Source organism: Acanthisitta chloris, unplaced genomic scaffold (assembly GCF_000695815.1).
Source record: "Acanthisitta chloris isolate BGI_N310 unplaced genomic scaffold, ASM69581v1 scaffold3310, whole genome shotgun sequence".
NCBI classification, from domain to species: Eukaryota; Metazoa; Chordata; class Aves; order Passeriformes; family Acanthisittidae; genus Acanthisitta; species Acanthisitta chloris.
Genome location: NW_008653186.1, coordinates 20,688 through 36,131, shown reverse-complemented (window position 1 = coordinate 36,131; position 15,444 = coordinate 20,688). Strand labels below are relative to the sequence as shown.

The window sequence follows — 15,444 nt, the reverse complement described above, 5'->3', positions numbered from 1 at the left end:
CCCCGGCAGTAGCAGCAGCAGCAGCAGCTGCTGGAGCTGCTTGCCCAGTAGCAGCAAAATCTGGCTGAAGATCCAGAAGATCACTGGATGGTTTGGAAGAGCTGCCAAGAAAAGGAAGAGAGAGATTAAATACTGGAGGAATTTATCCATTTCAATCAAATTTGAAAAAAGCCATGACTGAATAATAGGAATTACCCTTAGTTTGGATGACTGATGAAACAGAGAGACCTTTGTTTCAGACCTTAGGATTAGAGCAGTGGCCATAAACACCTCTAATGTAGTGAGTGCCAAGAATACATTACGACTCAGGATGGGACCTTAATTTACTTCCATTACTTGATAATGACATTGCAAGAGATCTATGAGAATTAACAAATAACCAAACAAAGAAAAAAAACCCAAAAAACCAACCAAACAAAAAAACCCAAACAAAAAAAAACCACCAAAAAACAAACCACCATAACACCCAAACCAAAAAATCCCAGGTGGTCCCTAAAAACACAGCAAGCAACTGCTATGACTGAAACCAGCTCCATTCTACTTCAGTATTTCATTGTGCCATGTCAGAGAGCAAGAAACCTTCATTTCCAGGCAATAAACAGGCATGAAGTAGAAGAAAGGTGGTATAATTTCTGCAGCTTAAGCCAGTCAGATATTTACTTGCACATTACTTCACTCTATTCATTTAGAAGTTTATGTTGGGAATGGTACAAATCACTACTACACTGCAAGCAAATCAGAGTAGTCTCGAATTTTTTTATTTATTTTTGTGGGTGTTAGAGATTATTTGTAACCTATACTGCTAGAATAATGCAGTCCACTCAATATTGATGCACACTACCTGTAAAACAAACAAAACCTTTCAGGCAAGCCTCCTTTTACAAGTGTAAGACTTTTTAACTTACCTGACAGGAGCAGCTGTAGATGGAGTTGCAAAAAGATCAACTGGAGGAGATGTATCAATAGTTTTTGCTGGAGTAGAACTAGGAGATGTAACAGTTGTGGCTGGAGAAGACTGGAGAAATATTTTAAATATACATTCAATATACCAGCATTTCTCCACAAACAACTCATGCAGATTCACATACTTTACAAACACAATTTTGACAACAGGTCTTTTTATTGTGAGCTGTTCTCTCCTTTGAAAGAATTTAAGGAAGACTGGGCTAAGTTTTCAGATGGTGGTGGAGCTGAGAAATTCCAAGGTGACTCCAAGGAAGGAACAAAATGGGTTTGTTTCTACGTCTGTCAGACCATTCATTTTGTCCATGGAATGCAATAGCTGTTTGTCCACAACAGCACCTTAATACTCTAACCATATAAATGCTGGGAGAAGAGAAATGGTTAGAAACTAGCTAAAAGTGTGTAGTAAACCTTCAGAAGAGAGTTTAAAGAACCATCAACAGTGCTAACAGTTAAGTCCTTGAGAAGATACAAAAGACAGCTCAGTCTACAACTTTGCTTCATTAGCTCCTCTAATTCTGGATAAAGATACTTGAACTATGGCAAGGACAGACACCCAGGAGAGTATATTGCAAGTCTTCTGCAAACTTGAAGACTCAAGTTACCCTGAAGAGTGACAATTTCGTTCTAAAAGACACTACAAGCTTTGTTACAGCATCTCACATGCTAGAGAGATCCTTTTCCTAGCAACTGGAAACAAGTCCTAATTTTAGTACAATTTCCCCATCTGACCATTTCCAAGACTGAAAAAGAACAGCAAATACAAAGAGATTTTCTTCTGAGTTCTTCTACTGTTGTCCCACCATTATGACTCTAGCAGGAGATGAATATAAGCTTTTAGACCCTCTCCAGAGCTCTACTAAGGTTTGAGACTTGAGCAGTCCAAATCCCTCATGTACATCAAGGAAGAGAGGGCTGAAGTTGTAAGAACACTTTCTGAACCATCATGTAGTTCTCACCAACTGCTATGGTATCAAAACAGGAGAGTTGGGGGGGTTGTTGGTTTTGTTGTGGATTTTTAAAAAGGGCTTTTCAGAAGGAAATTTCAGAGCTTTCACTTGAATCAACCATTGAACCACCTTCCTCAGATTCAGACGTTTTCACTGCATTTTTCCTGTGCAACATCCATTACTAGACACAGAGCTATGGCACCTGGCAATGCTCCAGGATACCAGGAGCTACTATTACTAACACCATAAAGCTCATTAGTTTATCTGACACTCAAACCAAGGCAGTTTCACTGGCAACTCTGGCTGCAAATTAAGGTCAGCAGTCTCACTAATAAAGGTCATTGCTGAAACTCGATACATGGGATGAAAGATTTCTTTCTGGCATTTCACATGAATGTGGTTTTCAAAGAGTCAGAAATTCCTCCTAAAAAGCTGCAAACGGAGCGAAGGATCTGGAGGAGAAACACCATGAAGTAAGTGTCTCACTGACATCAGGATTAAGAGGGAAGGGAAGAATAAAAAGAAGTTAAGATAAAAATATATGTATATTTTATAGTTTCACAAAGAGTGATCATCAAATCCTGGCAAAGTTCCTTAGCATTCTGCACTTGTACAAGCACTGCAGCCCTTCTGATCACTGACATGCTCTTATGGGACTAGTATTTACAATGCCATGAAAAGATGCAATTTTGTCAGTTAGGTAGGGCCTATGTGGCAAAGTCTAAAAAGCAGATTAGGAGATGGAAATTTAACTCTTTATGCTCTTAAGCTGTTCCAAAGCATACCACCTGAATAAGAATTAACTAGTACAGCAACTAGCAGTATTTACCTTGCTCAGAGGAGAAGGAGCACCAGATCTAGGAAAAAAAAGGGGGTTTTCAGATAAGTACAGTTTTGGAAACTATGTTTTGGGTCATCAAAACTCCTGCAAAATGACCAAAAACTAAGCATGAAAGCTTTCTGAAGATCTCTACAATTTCATGCCCTTCTCATTTCTCAAACTTCCACATGCCACTTCAGACAAGGAATGCAAATTTTTACTTCAAATCTTAAATGAATTTTTTAAGCTAACTAGTATCACAGGATTATTTTGCCTTTTAAATAAGCTCTACTAAATGAAGGAAAGGCAGAGATGCATGCAAATGTCTTGCTCTGGGGCTTCCAGGAGCCAGTAGGAAAGTTACTGGAGCAAGATGTTACCATATTATAAAACCATGCAACAGTACCAGAACACCACCAATATGGAAGCAGTTAACTAAATCTTTTGAGGATGTGTCAGCAAATTTTCAGTCTACTGCTCTTTTAAAGAAAGTCAGAGTTACTTTTAAATATTGTTATTTTAAAGTATGAAAAGTGAGTTGGAAAGTTCAAGCTGAAAGCTCTCCCACGTGCACAAAAATCACACTCACAGTAACTCTCAGAGCCTTCACCGTAAGTTAAAACCTACGTCAGTGCATTTGTTTGTTTGCATTTCTATCAGATATGAAAATACTGCGACATATTTTTAGAGCTACTTTGACCTAACAGATTAAAGGAAGAGTTGAAGTTAAAACTGCACCAGTACTGAACTAGTATTGAACTAGCATCCATCCTACAAATTACTTGAACTTGCTAAGTCCTGGGAGCTTTAGAACTCATTAGAAGATGCCCAGAACTTCTAATCACAGAAATGACCAATAATAAATTAATGCCCATATAAAAAGGAACATTTTATCTCAATTTAAAGAAAATATTTATTACTAACTATTCAAGCCATCTTAAAAAACCCACATAACCATGCCTGCATGCAAGTGATACATAAACATATGTACTTACCCTTCACTAAATTGCAAGGAAAGCAACAGTGAAAGAGAAAACACAGGTTTAGCTTAATCCTTCCTAGACTTAGCCATGACAAGTATCTAGTAAGGAGATACATAACCATTAAAACACAAATAGATTTTGATGATAAAAGCCTTAGCAGCATGCAAAACCCCAGTTCCTTCTAGGAGTTTTCCTCAGGTAATTTTACTTCATTTTGCAAAGTGTGTAGTTATTCTGTGTGCTTCCCCCACTCCAGTAAGAAAAAAAAATATTGCCATTAAGACAACTTTGTAAGAAAAAGGAAAAGCCCAGTCTTACTTATTTTCTAGATAAGTGACAAAAGGAGGTTGGCGGAGACAAAACTAAACATCAGCTAGTCTCACATTGTTACTATTACGCTAAGATACATGGTACAACACATATACCTACTTGTTTCCAGGCTTTTTTCCTTCCAGTGAGTTTAGATGTTGCTCAAGGGTCTCCATGAGACTGCTAGGAGCCTTGAAAGCAAAGAGAAAGGTACACATTGCATTGACCTATTCATACTCTGAAATCCAGCATCAACTTCCCTGAAGTCCACCACGTGCATGCTCATGCTGTTATTTTATTTACACCACCATGGAAATAGTGGATTTCCAAGCTAGAAGTATTCAAGCAAAGACAGCTTTTAAAGAGCTAATACTGTGACCAAATCTGCAGAGAGAAAACATTTACCTCTACTACACAGTGCTTGAATTCAGGATGTGCTGCTCATCATGCTTTCAATCAGTGTTAAGCATTGACAACAGCACAGGCATCCACAGGGTTAATTTTAAAAGTTCAAGGTCATACTTTTAGTTAGACCTCCAATACTTCTTTCATGACTAGAGGGTTAGATAGCATTTGCAATCTAAACAAAACAAACTAAAAGTCCTTTCCAATGCCCCCTGTTGGGTCAAAAGTTGACCTTTGGGTCAAAACTCTCAACATCACAAAATCTTACAGCTGTTTCTTCTCAAAATGACACCCCAGCACAGGTTATTGTGCAGCTAACTCAAAATTCAGAAAGGTTACTATTTTAGACACCTACAATAACTGATCTTTTTCAAGCATCCCTGGCCTTAGATTTTATTTAAAGCAACCTTTTTGTGGTCAGCCAATGCCCCCAGGCATTCACTTGCTGTTACCATGGCAGATAGGAAAAGTAGTGGTAAATGCACACTGGGCTTAGCTACTCCAGTACAAAAATAGAGTCCAGATAAGTAGATTCCTACAAGATCAACAAGCAGGGAGGAAACCCTTGAGAAACACAGCAGCATACAATAGTCAAGTATTTCATCAGGGTTACTGGTGCATCAGCGGTACAGTCTTTAAACAGGGAATTCTCTGACAGCAATACCTATGACATTACTCATAAATAAAGCCTTATTATTTTCAGGGCAGACATTTATCAAACAAGTCAGTTTGTGATACTTGAAAACAGACTATCCACTGCTCCTATACTGAAAAATCAGCTGGATGGCTGAATCAGGTATTTCAGGATGCTTAGTACCTGCTAGTACCAATACACAGTTAAGTGTACTTAGAGTGTTTGCATATTAATTTTGGCATGAAAACCAGTAACTTAACACATGCAGAAATTTAAAATGCTCAGAACAATCCTAAATGAAGGCTTGAGTTTAAATATGCCCCATGTACATATGCAATGCAGAAACATCTTAACCTTGCTGCTTTTATAGGCTTAAATATTAATATTCAACTAATTTGAGTGTAAGAATGAACATAATATTAGTTAACCATAAGTAACTCAGTTATAAGAATTCTCCAGCAGCAAGAAAAATATCAAAGGTTCTAATTTACTTTAAAATAAACAAAAAATAATTTTTAACAGCCCCAGATATTCATACTTCTATGTATTCAAATAGGCTATACTGTAAGATACAAGTTGTGCTACTTAAAAATATAAGGAAAAAAATACATTTCAAAACAAAAATTTCCACAATTTCCTGTTGCCAGTTATTTCTACACACTTTTAACACCTTTCCAATATATCATTAAGAGGTTTCTTAAAAGCCAAGAAGGTAATAAACTTAATCTAGCAAACAGAACTCAGAAAGGAAGCTTCAGAAAATTTCTACCTAGATGCAACAATCTGGAAAGTAAATACTATCTGGCATCCAATTTCCAACACTGAACACAGCTTAATTTCTTCTAGACACTGCTTTGACATTAGATAATCTATCAGTCAGCATGGTGTTAGTACCTTAGATATGGGTTCCCCACTAGCTATTAGGGGAAAAACTTTCATACTTCTAAGAATTGCTTGTAAATAAAAATGAGCCAACATCTTTAGCTGCCAAAGTACCTCCTCAGCCTCCAAATCTAACAGTCAAGCTAGAAAGTCCAAAGATGACAGCTATAAACTTGAATTACACTACTGTGACCACTTGTTTGGATTCACAGAGTATATATACACATCACACATCAACACAACCAACTTCTTGCAGACTACTACAAACTATTGCAATGGCTTGCTTTAGGAGCTTAGGTATACCATTGATATTATATTCAATGAATTATTAGCTGAAATTCAGTTTTATTATTCACCTTTTATTTATTTCTCACTGAAACACACTACCTAGGTCTTACACACAAACTACAGCATGTTGCAGATTAGCCTTAGCAAGTGAGTCCCCAGGCAGCCTTTGGGAGAATACAGCTATGAGGGACTACCTGAGAAGACCACTGAAGTGGTCAAGCAGTTGGACGAGATGATGGTACAAACTGAAAGAGAGGAAATTTAGGATAGATATTAGGAAAAAGGTTTTACTGTGAGGGTGATGAGACACTGGAACCCGTTGCCCAGGGAGGTAGTAGAAGCCCCAACCCTGGCAGTGCTCAAAGCCAGGCTGGATGAAGCCTTGAGAATCCTGGTCTAGTGGGGAGGTGTCCCTGTCCAGGGCAGGGGGGTTGGAACTAGATGATCTATAAGGTCCATTCCAACCCCTAAAATTCTATGATTCTATGATCATTGTACATCCCTTCCTTACAAAAGGACTATTCTATTTTAAAGTGTTCATTCATGGGTGCAAAGGGACCATCCAGTAGCAGTAACTAAGGTACTGCTGAGCAAGTGCAGCGCTGACTGATGCAGAGCAGGCTGGCACAACACAAGCAGCAGTATATAAAAGTGCCACAGAAATCTATAAAGCACATTTCATTAACTGAGTTTAAGGTGAGTGCTTTTGGTTTAAGGACTTAATTCATGACTGGACTGTGTTAAAAACAGGGTTAGGTGAATGTACTATGTCAGCTATTTCAGATTAAAACTCTTCACCTTATCATAATGTCACACTTTCAGAATTTTTAAGTGTTTTTTGTTTTTCTGTTTGGTTTTTTTTTTTTTTAGCCAAGAGAGCCACTAATCTGATGTTGAATTAAATCAGGCTCTCAAGATGCTTTCAAAAACTACATGAACAAAACCTATACAAACACTTGGGATTTACAACTGTTAAGCAGTTTTGGTTGCTCTTCTGTTCCACTTTATTTGCATCAAAACTGCCACAAGTGAACTTTTCAACAAGGATCACTTCCTCCACGTAAATATCCTTTTCACATTAAACACAAAGCCAGGCACCCAGGCCAATTTGCAAGTGATACTGGAAATGGACCGGTAGCTACAGCATGTTAAGTGGTATGACTTCCCACCAACATCTCCATTCCTGGTGTGCTGCCTAAAAGCAGAACTTTTAGTTAGACCCAAAAAGACTACAAGAGAAGCTTACCTGTGTAAGATCAGGGATATCACCTTTGTCAATTCCAACTTGCTGTGGATATAAAAGAATAAAGGTAAAATGTAAGTGCATTATTTCTCTGCAGCAGGCATTAATTTTGAATAGAACTGCTCTTCAAGCTATAATGCACTCTATCTTTAGAAAAAGACTACAAAGTTAGAAAGCACAGAGGTCCATCTTTCCAGTAGCTACTTTCAGCAGTCTCTTTTTCTCCCACAAATTAAATATCTATTTAAAAAATAAAAGGATAAGAAAATGGAGCTTGAGTTCACCCTGGTAAAGTTCATATACTGCAATACACTGCTCATATACTTTTGTCTCAGGGGACAGCATTAGTTAAATGCTGAACACATACTATCCAGATACCTGACTATCCTAATGAAGTTCTCCGAAATTCAGCCAGTGAGAAAAACGTAGGGGGACATCACTTAAATAAATGCTAAAGCTCAAGTGACTTGGTTGTTCTGCCATTCTCCACTAGCATTTTAAATAAAATGAGTTAAGTCTAAGTCTGCTGTGTTCTATCAACTGCCCTGTTACTTCACTACAGTTCTTCAGAGTGACTGCTGGTTTGGCTTTTGCAGAAGAACAAGCTCCACTGCACCTTGTAATCCTGAAGTATAGTCACTACAATACCTGTCCAGCAAAGCTGAGTTATGTCTCTAAAAGTGCTTCACTCTCTCGAGTTCAATATTCATATCTGACATTACAAGTCATTAGGGAGTCTATCAGGCTTCTTCATAGATAAAGAAATTAGCAAAGAAACAAACTTTTTATTCAGCTCATTACTGCTGTCCATTATAATGAAGCATGAAACATGGAAAATGTGCATCCTGTGCCAAGGAGCCAACTATCACAAATGAGAACCCAGCAAAAGAGTTAATTAACCATGTAATATTCCTATTATCCACATAAGAGGATGATAACAAGGAACAAAACCAAGAAAATCTCACATTCCAGTAAACTTGATGCTGGCTGCAAAGACTAAAAAACCAGACTTACAAAATCATTGTGCTTTTATTCCTAGTTGCTATATCATCATCTCATGTTCAACCCTGTCCTAGAAGTATGCATTTATTACTGCACTTCACAGAAATATTACTACAGTTGAAGTCATGTCATCTGTTAAGTTAACCAGGAAAGTTGAGGCTGGCTGCACCATAGAGACATGGGGAAGCCCTAAACTGGGCTTAACTACTTCAAGAAGAGCTGAACAGGTAGATCCAGGGACTTCTATACTGCCTCACATTTATACACATTGGAGACAGATGCTTAACAAGTGCAATTAATATTTTATATTGCTGCTAAATATTTCACAAAATACTTAAGTGCCAGACTCCAGAAGACTGGAAGTCACTTACCTCCGCAACTTTAAGAAACTCTGATACTCTGGTCATTCGAGTTAGAAATCGTTTGTAGATTTCAAGAGCATCTTTACATTGTCCCTTTTTCATTTCAAAAAATTTCTCTAAAGAAATAATTTGGTACATTTCAGTTAAGATGTCTTACATTAGGTCTGCATTCATCAGCAACTCTAGTTTTCAGAAAAAAATCACGTTTCAAGAATATGGCACTACATCAACATTTTTCTACTTGGACACTAATTTAGTGGCAATCCTAGTCCTTAGCAGAATTTAGAAGTTGGGCTTGTTGAGCTGCTAAAGAATTATATAGAACATAAAATTGCACCCCAACCAGCACAGCAGTGTGTATGATGTAAACCAGCTTTTCAAAGATTAAAAAGTAAGCAAGTGAATTAGCTACCAAACTTAAAGTTCAAAGTAATTAAGAATACTTAAATATGTACATGTCCTCTCCCAAAATGCCTTCATTCCAAAGAACAGTACTTTTTCCATTTAAGTAGCTCTCTAAAGTTCATTTGTGTTCATTATTAAAACACAGCTGCCACATATTTCAACCTGAACTTATGCTTTAAGTAGCAGCAGACAGTGAAATCTCAATTGAATTGTGATGCCCAACACATTTTATCTGCTCCATAAGCTTTCCATGCCTACAGTTTCAGTCAAAACACCTGGGATGTACTTTTATGAAACCACCAGAAAGCACTGCAACATGGGTAAAAAAGAAATTGAGCTTTATAATTGAGCTGAGCTTTACAATTTCCTGAGCTCAGAAACATCTTTTTGCCCGTTCAATCTCTCTAACATCTCCATAATGTCTGTTTCTTCCTGTTCTATTTGCAGACAGAGTTCTAGGTCAGATGTGCTGGCTAAGCAAGCTGAGTTTTTAGCTGTCTTTATTGACCAGTTGCAGTGCTCACAAGTTTTAATAGTTGAAGCTCATTTTCTACAGGGTCAGTTATGTTTCCTGCAGTCTACAACAATTCCTGGTTTTAGACTTCATAAGGAAGCCTTTTGCAGGGACAGCTTAAGCTATGTCATGCTGGTGATCACATCAGGCTGCTTGGTCTCCAAAACATGCTCACAGCCTCCTTTAGACTTTGTAGGCTGATGGTAGGTAGGTTCTGGAGAGGATCCAGGTTTGGCAGTCACGCTTTCAGAGAGATCAGGAATGCTACTCAGGAGTATATTATTTCATATAAGGCTACCACATAGCATATCTGTCAGAATGTGGGTGTGCTAAGAAATGCAATAGAATCATAGAATCAAGGTTGGAAGATAACTTTAAGATCATCCAGTCCAATCATCAACCTAGCACCACCACTGTAACCCCTAAACCATATCACACACCACCAGATCCAGATATTTCTTAAAAACACTTCCAGGGATGATGACTCCACCGCCTCCCTCGGCAATGTCTGACCACCTCCAATGTCTGACCACTCTAAGAGTGAAAAATATTTTTTGCAATATCTAACCTCAATTTCTTCTGTCTTAGCATAAGGCCATTTCTTCGAGCCCTCTCACTGTGGGCATGGTAGAAGAGACCAGTCCCTACCTCACTGTTGTATTTGTACAGTTCCAGGGATGATGACTCCACCGCCTCCCTCGGCAATGTCTGACCACCTCCAATGTCTGACCACTCTAAGAGTGAAAAATATTTTTTGCAATATCTAACCTCAATTTCTTCTGTCTTAGCATAAGGCCATTTCTTCGAGCCCTCTCACTGTGGGCATGGTAGAAGAGACCAGTCCCTACCTCACTGTTGTATTTGTACAGTGGTCACCAGTGATGAGGTCACCCCTGAGTCTTCTCTTCCCTACACTGAACAAGTCCAACTTCCTCAGCTGTTCCTCATAAAACATGCTATCTAGACCCTTCACAAGCTTTGCTGCCCTTCGCTGGACTCACTCCAGCACCAAAATTTCCTTCTTTAAAGTGAGGAGCCCAAAACTGAACACAGTACTCAAGGTGCAGCATCACTAAGTCCTGGTAGCCACACTATTCTTGACAAAGGCCAAGATGCCATTGGCCTTCTTGGCCACCTGGGCACATTGTTGGTCATATTGAGCTCAAAAAGCAAAAGCTACTAACTTTGCAGGACATATTATGCATGCTCACACAGCACTGCACACTTCTTTAAGCACAGAGATGGTCAGTGCCTTTAAGAATACATCTACATAGTTTTAAGGGCATGTGACAATCCAGCCGCAGATGAACACTAATGTAAAAAGTCATGGATTAAAGTTTTGTCTCATTTCAGAATAGAACAGTCAAGAAAAATGTAGCTTTAATGAAAATTACATAAAAAAACCTGAAGCAGATCTGAGACTTGTTTTTTACTCACTTGTGATATGTGAGATACAGACACCAAGTTACTTACCTAGTAAGTTAATAACCCCATCATTGTAGCAAGCAAAAAGTTTGATGAGATCTTTAAATAGAAGCATGAATGCAGCATTTATGACACCATTTGTCAGTTCATTTGGATGAACCTACAAATAAAATACCAGTTATTTACAACAGAAGTGTTGAATGCAGTCAGAAGTTTTTTCCTACACCAAGTACCCAGTGCTGTTATAGATAGAGTCAAGCACTGAAGCTTTCACACTAAGACGTTAAACAAGTTTTGATTAGCAGATCAAGGATTGCTTTCTTCACCACTCCAAAACAATCCACTACAGCAGAGTCTGCATCAACAGTAAACACCTTAGTCTTGATTCCTTCACCTATCACAAAGAAGAGGAAGGCAGAGGTGCTATTAACAAAGTTTTAATGAAATAGGACAAAAGATGTCAGTTCACAGCAGAGTTTAACAAAACCTCAATAGTCTACAACATAACACACTTGCATTAATGATGTCAAGATCCTTTCAGTTCTCACATTGACTTGGGAAGAAAATAAGCACTTGTTTAATAAAATACCTTTCTTTTATTAAAAATACCTTCTCTTCTGAGAGCACTATGTCACAATTCCTATGTCATTTAAGGAATGAAAAACACATTAGAAAGGCTGTATTTCTAAGGCTTTCCTCCAAAAGCTGTAATGGGCCCTGCCTGCCACCTCAGGGTGTATCATTCTGCCCACCAAGAGCACAACTTCGAGACTGATTCCTTCAAAGACCACTTTGCAATGCTACAGTGTGTCTCCTACAACAATGCTCTCATTTTTATCCTTAAGTCAGATAAACAATCCCATCAACATTCATAACACTATAAAGATATTGTACACACTTGTTTCTATAAACAGCCTAGATTAAACTTTAGCCAATTTGGTTTACAGCTGAAAAACAGATGAAGATTTTGAGGAAGCCAAACAATGTGCAGGTGGTATTTTAATGGGCTTTTCCCTCCCCCACAAAAAGAAGAAGATTGCCAAGAGACAGGGGAAAATAAAGTGTTCAGTCTCCTTGTTTTGTCCATTTCTTCCCCTCAGTGATGCAGAAGATAAAACTCTAAACTTCAAGTCACTCATTTCCCATGTTGTTCCTCTACCCTCTCTACAAAAACAAAAAAAGTGCAATCTGTACACTTCATACATATAGGAAAGGGCCATCCTTCACCACACTACCTCAGTGGGACACTGAAAAGGGGATTTTTTGGCCTACATGATGGTATGATCAGTAAAGCATTACCTACAAGATGAAACATGTTCATTGCAGTGCAGCATTTAAGTCACTGCCCAATGTTAATGCTGGGTCAGCTTCAATACATACATCAAATTCAAGTAGGGCATCAATTTGTTCCTGTAATATTGGCATACTCTTCAGCAGCTTTTCAGGAACCATTGTTCTCATTACACCTTCAGCTCTGCAAGAGGGAATACATATTAGAAGACATGGAGTTTCTCCTCTCCCTTCCCCCAAACTGATCTGTTACCTAAATTTAAGCTTAAAGCAGCTATAACCCATTTCAAAGGCACTGCCTGTTTCTCCTGCTTCTCACATCATCATGAGAGCTGGCATGAAAAATACTTCACCCAGCCACCCTCCCTGACAGCAAGTGAGGAAAGGTTTTGCATTAGAGTGATGAATGCAAATGATTGATATCTTTATGGAAAGACAATACTGAGAGTCTAAATGACCTGACCAGAAATACTGCCACAGAAGTACACAGAGAACTGATAATCTTTGTGCATGAAGTTTGTAATGAATAACTAATAGCTTGTTGCTGATGCATATGTGAATGCATAGTACTCCTTAACTGTCACCCATAGTGTTAGAGAAGACTTTAAACATATTAATTTTTATCTCTGGATATCACAAACCTGAACAACCACCATTACATGTATTGCTCTGTTCTGGTCACTGACAGGTATAGCATCTCCTCTCTGGAAATGCAAACCACTATCCTTACTTCTTTTATGCTATACTTTGAGGTAGCACCTTGTTTTGAGCACCAGAAATAACACACATAGAGAGACTTTCCAGGAACATACACAGCAAGGCAGAAATAGTGAGATTCCCAGCAACCCAAACTTAAATTTATTTTACATCAAGTATTCAAGAGAGAACTACTCTGGTTCCCACTAAGGGAAAAGCTGTCACAGTAGGCCCTACACCTTCTGGCTGTTTGAGGAACAGGAGAGAACAGCCTGGCAGCAATGCCTGCATTAACAGGTCAGAATTCCAAGCTGCAGAATACACCAGAACTGCCAAAAGGATCCTGTATGCAGCTCATGATTAGCAGATGCATCTTTAGCATGCAGTCAATTAAGCTGCACCGTCAGTGGGTGTTAAGCCACTTGTGTTGTCTGTGCTTCAACAGAGAATCTACAGCCATTAAAGTCCCAATTAGAGGAGTCAGAGACCAAAAAATGTTCTCATAAATACCAACATACTACTCCAGGCTGGGTTAACTTTTCTCTCTTTTTTTTTTTTTTTTTTTTAAACTACAGTTCTTGTGAGAAATAAAACCAGCAATTTACAACCTTATTCTCTTCTGTTTATAACTGTCCGCTCTGTTGCCTGCTTAGAACTTCAGGTGTTCATTTCAGTTCATTTGTAATCAGCCATCTTTCTTAAGGAAAGTGTCTAGAGAACAATGAAACATCCTAAATATAGTTTCAGCATGTTTCCTTCTCCAAATCCAAAACACAATCTCACTGCAGCACAATTTCATCAGCATCAGATTTAACACCTAGCACTAAAACCTTCCAGTCCTGCAAGCACCTTACTTTAGTCTTCAGTATTTGCCTTACTACTCAGTCTTCCTGCTCCTCTTTGGGCGAAATTTAACCAATGACAAACACTTTAAAAAAATAAAAAAAAAATCAAACCAATTTTGTGCTTCATTATAGCTACACAGAGAACATAAGAACAAAGTCACTGAGGAATTATGTGTAATGCCACGAAGAAGATCTTCATTTGTCAGGCAACTCTGTTAGTTTACATATCTAAGCTTTGCTTACCCTTTCTTCACTCTTGCAAAGTCAAATGCCATTTGTCTGTAGGAAAATGCTTTTTCATTCAAGTATCTACTATAACGCCTTATAAAGGTGGACATGTCATAACCTGCAAAAAAAGTTACACATTTTACATTTAATTTTTGTGCTTATTTGGATGTTCTTTAGTAAATACACAGTCAATAGACCCTAAGATTATGATATTTCTGTTGCACTATACAAATTCACATACAGAACAGGCATCACATCTTCAAACTTCTCAAGGAAAACCAGTAGTGATGCATCCAACCAATCTACCACCGTTCTCTGCTTCCAACAGATTCATCCAGTGCACCAGTGGCATGGCTCTTGGGGAAACCTGCCAGTGGCTCCTGCACAGTAGTGTGGTAACATTACTTGATGGCAAAATTAGCTACCCTTCTATTAATGGGGAAAATATCTACTTAACAAAATGTTTTTCCTTAACCGGTACATAACTTCCAGGATAAATATCAGCTTAAACACTCCTGACATTTTATGTATGTTAGTCCCTCCAACTCTTACATGGACCTTCAAAATTCCTTGGACTAGGTTTACCAGAACAAAGACATTATGACGGCATCTAGAGATTAGTGCCTTCTTTGAACTGTTACACCAGAGATCCTCTGTGCAATCAACCTCAAACTTCAGTGACCTTCAAGGCTATGATATGTGAGCAGTTAGTATTATTATGATCTATCCTTCAGTTATTTCTTTCAAAGTTTCTTCCTCTAAACTACAGAAATATGTGCAGAAGGCAACTCATTGTCTTCTTCAGCACAAGTGCCTTTTTGCTACCTGTGTTAAAATTCACACCCCTTATCTTAGTCATTGACTGTATTTTCCCTTAATATCCCTCAGCATTAAGTATCTCTGTCAGCTTGGGCTTAACACTACCAAATCTGATGTCTCATTATCTATGACACTGCTGTATTATCTATGAAAAGAAAATTTAAGTTTAAAAAAAGTGGTGAAGAGCACAAATGCATACATTTAACAGAACTCAGTTGCCAGCCAAAGGCCAATGTCTTTGAACATACATAGTATCCTTTGCTTAGACAAACACACTTCTAGTATTTCTTGAGCTTTGTCCCTGCCCTGCGTTACCACTTCTAAAAGATGCTAAAGTCTTTTTGGTATCACATGTCTACATTGAGAGATGAAGTAATGTGG

The 15,444-nt window shown here is 38.3% G+C and overlaps 1 protein-coding gene across 1 annotated transcript in view; it reads right to left on the bottom strand.

The window, feature by feature from the left end:
* The window catches only part of SNAP91 (synaptosomal-associated protein, 91kDa), a 68,521-nt gene that overhangs the window by 32,507 nt on the left and 20,570 nt on the right, over positions 1-15,444 (bottom strand). The window contains 10 exon segments of the mRNA XM_009079750.1: positions 1-101; positions 906-1,015; positions 2,743-2,770; positions 3,729-3,734; positions 4,146-4,216; positions 7,481-7,522; positions 8,851-8,957; positions 11,234-11,345; positions 12,566-12,659; positions 14,260-14,362. Of these exon segments, the coding sequence (XP_009077998.1) occupies positions 1-101; positions 906-1,015; positions 2,743-2,770; positions 3,729-3,734; positions 4,146-4,216; positions 7,481-7,522; positions 8,851-8,957; positions 11,234-11,345; positions 12,566-12,659; positions 14,260-14,362 (774 nt within the window).